We start from the raw sequence: 7,778 nt of genomic DNA on the forward strand, positions 1-7,778 counted from the left end.
CCTTGATAGTATCCAATTAATAGCACTCTAAAATCTAGCAGTCGCCGTGTTCGAAAGCACCTGGATCTGCACATGAGGTGCAGAGTGTAGTATGAGTACAACCAACTCAATAAGTAACAAGACTAACATCTGGGCTGAAAGTAGTGACGAGCTCCGCAGGTACAGTCTAGTATATAAATAACGGTACAGAAATGTAGGCATACTTTCAAGTTCAACAGTTAAACTCAGTACAAGTAAGATAGATCAATACTGCATGATATGAGGAATATGACATCTCAGTGGAAAACCTCGTGTACTCCTGATCACTAATCGCTCGGTCACTTAGTACTGTTTATGGACAATCCAGCCCAGGGATATTCCATCCTATATATATACACACATCGACTGACAGTCAGGGTACCGTATGAGGCCAATCCAGCCCTGGGGCAATTTATCCCCAAATGTAAATGATTCGGACAAGATCCATGTCTAGAAAAATTCATCACAAATATAAATAAGTAAGGCAAGTCCATGCCCTGGGAAGTCCATCCCGTATATAAATCATTTACGCTCACTGTGGGGGGTACAGACTCCGGAGGGGCTCCTTCAGCCCAAGCGTGATATAAGCCTATATGGCCTGCTGTAGGCGGGTAGCCCCGATCCATATAATAATAAAGCCTATAAGGCCTACTGCAGGCGGGCAACCCCGTTCCATATAGTAATAATATATATAAAGCCAATATGGCCTACTGCATGTGGGCAGCCCCGATCCCATAAATATCCTCACAATGGATGAACATGAATGAGTATGAAATATATATATTTTTTAAAATAATTAAATTCAACAGTAACACAATCCTAGGGGTCCCAAAATATCGGCACATAGCCTAAACATGATCTTTAATAAGAGTCTCAACTCAATTTCCTAACACGTGGAGAATATTCAGATAATAACATGATTCTTTAAATTTACAACTTCACAGAATTTATTTAAGTCACAATTTCTATGGTGCACTCCCACATGTTCATCACCTAGCATGTGCATCACCTTCAAACAATTTATATAACACCAAATTTAGGGATTCATACCCTCAGAACCAAGTTTAGAAGTGTTACTTACCTCAAACCGTATAATTCTTTACTCTGCTATGCCTTTGCCTCATGAATTGGTCTCCGAAAGCCTTGTATCTAGCCACAATTAATTTGATTCAGTCAATACAAATTATTGAAATTAATTCCATATGAGAATATCAATTTTCCAGCAAAATCCGAAATTACACTCAGAAATTGTCCGTAGGCCCCATATCTCAGAACCCAATAAAAGTTACAAAATATGAACGCCCATTCAACCACGAGTCCAACCATATAAATTTTACCAAATTCCGATATCAACTCGACCTCCAAATCATCAAATCTTACTTTTTAATCCCTAGGTCAAATTTTTAAAATTCCCGATTTACACCTCAAAAATACGTAATCTAGTCGGATTATCCAATGATAATTCAATATTATGGAGTAGAAATGATCACAAGTGACTTACCTCAAGTTTTACCGTGAATTCTCGCTCAAAATTTGTCCAACACGTGCTTGAAATGTCCAAAAATGAGAAAAACTCTCGAACCCTTCGTTTATATTCTGCCCAGGCATTTTTCGCATGTGCGATGCACTTAGCCGCATCTGCGATCTCGCAGATGCAAGGGCCTTTACGCTTCTACGGTCTGAGGTGCTTCTGCGAAGAAGCTGTCCGCTTCTGCGATGAGGCTTGGCCCTTCCCTTTTCCGCTTCTGCGATCGCGAAGCCGCAGGTGCGACTCCGCTTTTGCAGCCACTGCCCTTCCTAGTCCAGGCCGCATCTGCGACCATTTTGTCGCTTTTGCGGTCGCGCATCTGTGACCATTTCCATCGCAGGTGCGATTGCACCAGAACTGAAAAAAGTTTAGAATTGCTCCAAGTCCAAATTTGATCCGTTTAACCATCCGAAATTCACCCGAGGCCCCCGGGACCTCAACCAAATATACCAATAAGTCCTAAAATATCATACGAACTCAGTCGAAACTTCAAATCACATCAAACAACGCTAGAACCACGAATCATACCCCCAATTCAAACTTAATGAAACTAAAAACTTCAATTTCTACATTCGATGCCAAAACCTATCAAATCAAGTTCGATTGACCTCAAATTTTGCATACAAATCATAAATGACATAACAGACGTATTCCAATTTCCATAATATGATTCCGACCCCGATATCAAAAAGTCAACTCCCCGGTCAAACTTCCAAACTTAAATTTCTATTTTAGCCATTTCAAGCCTAATTTAATTACGGACTTTTAAATAATTTTTCGGACCCGCTTTTGAGTCCAAAATCACCATACGGAGCTATTGAAATCATCAAAACTCTATTCCGAGGTTGTTTACACACAAGTCAACTTCCGGTCAACTATTTCAACTTAAGCTTCCATCTTGGAGACTAAGTGTCTAAATTCATTTCAAAACCTCACCAGACCCGACCCAATTACCCCGGCAAGTCATATAACAATTGTAAAGAATAAATTGAGAAGTAAATGGGGGAATGGAGTTGTAATACTCAAAACGACCGGTCGGATCGTTACAGAAGGCCTCCAAAGGGACCACGTCCAAGTCAAATCTGAATGGAACGAGTAAAAATTATGATTTTACATAGATAATTAATAAATCAACAAGTAAATAACCTATTCGAAAAGAGGATTTCATTATACCTGGCTTTCCTAACCTTATAACTGGCACTGAGATGACGATCTATCTTCAGTAGGGGCCTTTAAGTCTTTTGATTAGAGTAGGGGGCGCGAGAGAGCAGAGCGTACCGCCCTGCCATAGTCACGATATTTGTTGATAAACAGTAGTAAGACGAGAGAAAGAATCCAAAAAGTCACAAAATCATTATAACCCGATAAAGAAAGAGTAGGGGCAGTTAGATTAGTTAGAGGACTTCCAAATTTTCTGCTTTGTGGAATCAACTCGTCTTCAAATATAAGTAGTTATTTGGAACTGAAGACATACATTTTATTCTTATGAACATCAATCATATAGTATACAAATGGTCCCTATACAACTATTCATGAATATTTGAATTTGGGCCTCTATCGAATTTATCAAAACTGTTAATAGACTACCCCGATTCTTAGAAAATCCGTGTTTGTTGCTGGGAAATTTTTTCTTAATTTGGTTTAGTCTTCTCCTAATGTGAACAGAAGCAACAGTTAATTATGCCATCTTCTAAGTTCTATCCTCCCCAATTAAAAAATATCCAAGTAGTTTAGATTCTAAATTGACCTTAAAAACAGGGAGAATATATAATTTAAAAAGACAAATTAATCAATTACACAATTCAATTCCGAATCCAATCAACTAACGTAATTCCGCTCCTATCCAAGTCCATCCTGCGAGAAAACAGAAGAGAATAGAGAGAGAAACTCATCTTGGAGACAACCTCCTTTACATTAGGCTCGCGAATGAGAGCAGGACGCACATATACGTGTGTTAGGATCTTTATATAAATAGCCGACTATTTAATATTTAGTTTTTGTAGCCAATATACATAAATTATACAGTAATTATATATGATTATACACATATTATATATTAGGGATCTTTACATAAATAGCTGGTCATATTCATTATTTATTTTTTCTAGTCATATACATAGATTATACATTGATTATACTCATATAGTATATAAATTATGCATATATTATACATCACCAGCTATTTTTAATTTAAGTGATCGGGTGAGTGGCTATTTGGGTTAATTCTTCTATGAATTATGCACATATTATATATATTCACCGTCTATTTTTATTTTAAGCATTGTGTGAGCGATTATTTAGGTTAATTCTTCAATATTGGGCTTCAATATTTAGTAATTTGTGTATAACAGACTTTATTTTTAATCACCGCATACACAATTCATGCATTATAATTTTCACATAACTAACATGTGAAGTATGGCAAAAAAATCTATACAAGTTATTTTAAGCTTAAACTTGAATTATAATAAAAAGATTCTATTAACCTAAAAAGAGAGAAGGGGATGTTACGCATTACCAAAATTTTAATTTGTTGTTTAAAAGACACCAGAGATGCGTTATAGAAATCAAAACAAAACAGTAAAAATCTACAATCCTTTATATAGGACTTGTGCCTTTGTAGATAGAGACAAAGAGATGGACCGTACAAATAAATATAAATAAATAATTCATATCCACCATATTTATTTATTATGTTTACAATATTAATTGACTACATAATTGCATGACTATATTCCATGGTCACATTCGTAGGTACAAGTCTTTCCCTTATCTTCTGAACTTCCTCAACACTAGTTTGGAATGCCTTAGCCATAACATCATCTGGAATACTAGGTTTAGTTGCAAACATGGAAATTACAGGCTGAACGCCAGGTTTCTGGCTATCGAATGCCACAAGTATACTTGCGTTACTTTTGCCGACATTAAACTGGAAATGGATGAGACCTCTTGGGAAAACAAAGACTTCTCCCTTTGTAATCAACTTGTTAACAAAAACATTGTCCGTAGTGATGAATCCAGCCCTTAAGTCACCGTCAAGCACGAAAATTATTTCTGTGGCTCGTGGGTGAGTATGTGGAGGGTTTAAACCATCATGTTCGAAGTCTACTCGAGACCATGACATTCCCAGTGTGTTAAGGCCAGGCATGTTGTCAACGTTGGCTACACCGACTTTAGTGCCAAATATATTTGGTTCTCCTGGTTGTGCAATTGCCATTGATGCAAAATCTTCTGGTGTGTATGTGTAATTACTTTTGCATGCATATCCATTCACCGTTACAGCTGTTTATAATTAATTAATATTATGGTAAAAATAAAATATTTAAGTTATATAGTACCATATGATGTAAGTAATATTATTACGCTATCAAATTACCTAAAAGATAAGGACAAGTATAAAATTGACCAATAGGCTGAAACTAACTACATTTGTTTGCCAAAAAGAGTATAAAATTTATATATTATATTTCTACAAAACACATATATCCAAACAAAAAAAGAAATTCATTGGTTATTATTTTCGGGAGCGGCAAACAATATACATTATAACCGTCGGTGTCATTAGTAACCTGTAAACCTGGAAAATAAAGTTGGTTAATTATACCAAGCTACTGCAACAAGTTAATTTAAATTAGTTGTGAAATACGATTTCACATTATCGATATATAGTAAATATATATAAATGATCATACATACATATGTGTCGTTTGCATGTTAAATTGCTCCAAAGACGCTTTAAACTAGCTAGACTTTTTGCTTATACTAATTTCCATGTTTACATAAGAAAATAATTTTGATAGATGAAGAAGTTGTATATAATTGGTAGAAACAACAGTAAGGACATTGAGAAATTAAAAGACACATACATTAATTCTCTATCAATGAAAAACATAACTGTTTGTTAGTATAAGTAAAACCATGGAGAAAATGCATGGGATGATAAGAAATTGATTATTGAAAAAAATACTAACATGAGTTATAATTAGCGACACAAACATCCTGGAGTGGATCTGGATCAGACGCAGAAGCTCTGTTAAAAGTAATACTTAAAATGGTGATGGCTACCTTGAAAAGGATCATGTAAGCCATGGATAGGATTGGAGGAAGTTAGAGAAGGAGAGAAAATGGTAGCTTTATTTATAATTAAGGGGCGTCATATATAGGAGTTTAATTTCTCTTGATCATTATTGGTCTAGCCATGGCTCTACAAGTAATTCTGAACGCAATCTTTCACTTTAATGATTCCAACACGGAAGGAATGATAGTAACAAAATTTTGCAAATCATGTCTCAAATCTCTTATGTGTGCGAGACTAGCTAGTCCCCTTTAAAGTAATATAATTGCACCATGCCAATTATATTACTTCCATGTCTAAATCAAATTAATGTAATCATCTAGAAGACCACCTTCTCCCATAATTTGTTACCTAGTAAAATGAAAAATTAAAATGATGAAAAACGTATAGAGTTTCCACTCACAAGACAAATTCCTTCACTAGTAGTAAAGATGTGTACAAAGAAAACCGATAAAGCGCATTAAATCGGTAATTCGAGTCAAACTAGAAAAAAAAAATTTGATTGTGCTTCGGTTTGATTTCGTTTGGTATTGGAAAAAAAAAAACTCTGATCATAATCAGTTTGGTTTAGTTTGGTTTTAACTTAAAAAAGTCAAACCGAAACCAAACCAACCCGATAGTACATCTATATAATTTTTAAAAATATTTTATACATATAAATATTTATTGAAATGTAATTTATAAATATTTTTTAATTTTTTTTTACAGTTTTATCTTTTAATGTATTATTTCAAATTTGGACTTAGCATTTTTGAATAGTATAATTTTTTATAGCCCAAAAATGTAGTAACTCAAACAAAGTTCAAATCAATACTAATGCTAACAAAAGAATTCAATTCAAAACTAGGAATGACGATAGTGTTGGATATCTATTTTTTAATTTTATATTGGTTTATAATGAAAATGCAAAACTTAGTTTATCTTTTTCTTTAGTGCTTAGTTATGTAACTAATAGTACTTATTAACTATACTTATTTTGGAGTGATCTATATAGTATTTTTAGATTATGTTAATTTTTATTATGACTTATTATTTAGCAATATTTGCTTTATGTGCAATTTTATTATCTTTTTTATTGAATATTTTAGTATAATGCTATGACTTATCCTATATTATTATTTTATTTTCTATCTTACTAAGACTAAAGAAATATTTAGAGCACAAGTTACACATTTTATGTTATGAAGACTTTATCAGAAAAAATCCGAAAATCCAAGAAAAACCGAGATTGAAAACCCCGATTTGTTGGTTTGATTGGTTAATAGATTTAAACCCAACACCATTAATTTGGTTTGGTAATTAAAAAATTTGAACCAACCCGACCTATGTACAGTACCTCTAGCTAACGGTGTTTCATTTAGTGCAAAAAAAGTTATGTACTCATTTCTTTCTCCAGAAAGGAAATAAAAAGCAAATGAAATGTTGAGATTGCTGTAAAACTAGTAGTGTAACATTGAATACAAACTAATGCTAAATCACTATACTCATTCCTTTATCCAGGTAATATTCACGTCTGGTATACTAATTGGTGTAAAAGCTGCCTATTGAATTAAATAAAGCCTTTGATATTAACATCAATTTCCTATTAAGTAGTAAGCTCAAAATTGATGCTTTTTCCAAATGTTTGGAGAAAGCGGAAATATGTAAACTCAAGTGGCAAATGCATCTTATATAATATATGTATTATCGATATATAATATATGTATAACTATATGTAATCAGTCTGATTAATAAAAAGAAATAGTGAATCCGATTCGCTAGTTATGTAAAAATCCCCAAATATGGAATTTTACACTGTATGTCCCTCTCTTTGTACGTCTTCTCCTTTTTGTTCAACGCGATCTTTTTTTTTCCACAGCCCCAGAGTTAATCCAATTCTTGACTCATATTTGTAGTGAATTTGTATTTCCTAAGTTGCTTTTAACATGAAAGGAAGATTACAATGTAAATAATATATATATACTGTTCTCTATATATTTCTAGTTTATTGTTTCTACGTTCCTTAATTTTTTAGGTTTTCATTTATGAATATTAGCTTCCAGTGAGTAGAGTTTTTGACTGATTTAATCATTTAGGGTCGTTTGATTGATGGTATATGAATAATTAATTTTAGAATAAAATCTCGTATAACCTAGTACAATGTCCGCTTGGTCGCAT

At 33.6% G+C, this 7,778-nt stretch overlaps 1 protein-coding gene across 1 annotated transcript; it reads right to left on the minus strand.

Moving 5' to 3' along the window:
- Window positions 1-4,197: 4,197 nt before the first annotated feature.
- LOC104108028 (nectarin-1-like) lies at window positions 4,198-5,676 on the minus strand. The gene is made up of 2 exons (XM_009616983.4): window positions 5,518-5,676; window positions 4,198-4,828 (listed from the first exon to the last, which is right to left on the minus strand). Exons 1-2 carry the CDS (start codon window positions 5,633-5,635, stop codon window positions 4,260-4,262), a joined length of 687 nt encoding a protein of 228 aa, XP_009615278.2. The 5' UTR covers window positions 5,636-5,676; the 3' UTR covers window positions 4,198-4,259.
- Window positions 5,677-7,778: the final 2,102 nt, after the last annotated feature.

The sequence above is a fragment of the Nicotiana tomentosiformis genome, chromosome 1 (genome assembly GCF_000390325.3).
Source record: "Nicotiana tomentosiformis chromosome 1, ASM39032v3, whole genome shotgun sequence".
Taxonomy (NCBI): Eukaryota; Viridiplantae; Streptophyta; class Magnoliopsida; order Solanales; family Solanaceae; genus Nicotiana; species Nicotiana tomentosiformis.

Coding starts and splice junctions, on each gene's coding strand:
- LOC104108028 (XM_009616983.4), bottom strand. CDS start 5,635: ATGGCTTACATGATCCTTTTCAAGGTAGCCATCACCATTTTAAGTATT. Junction 4,829..5,517: donor TGTCGCTAATTATAACTCAT/GTTAGTATTTTT, acceptor AATTATAAACAG/CTGTAACGGTGAATGGATAT.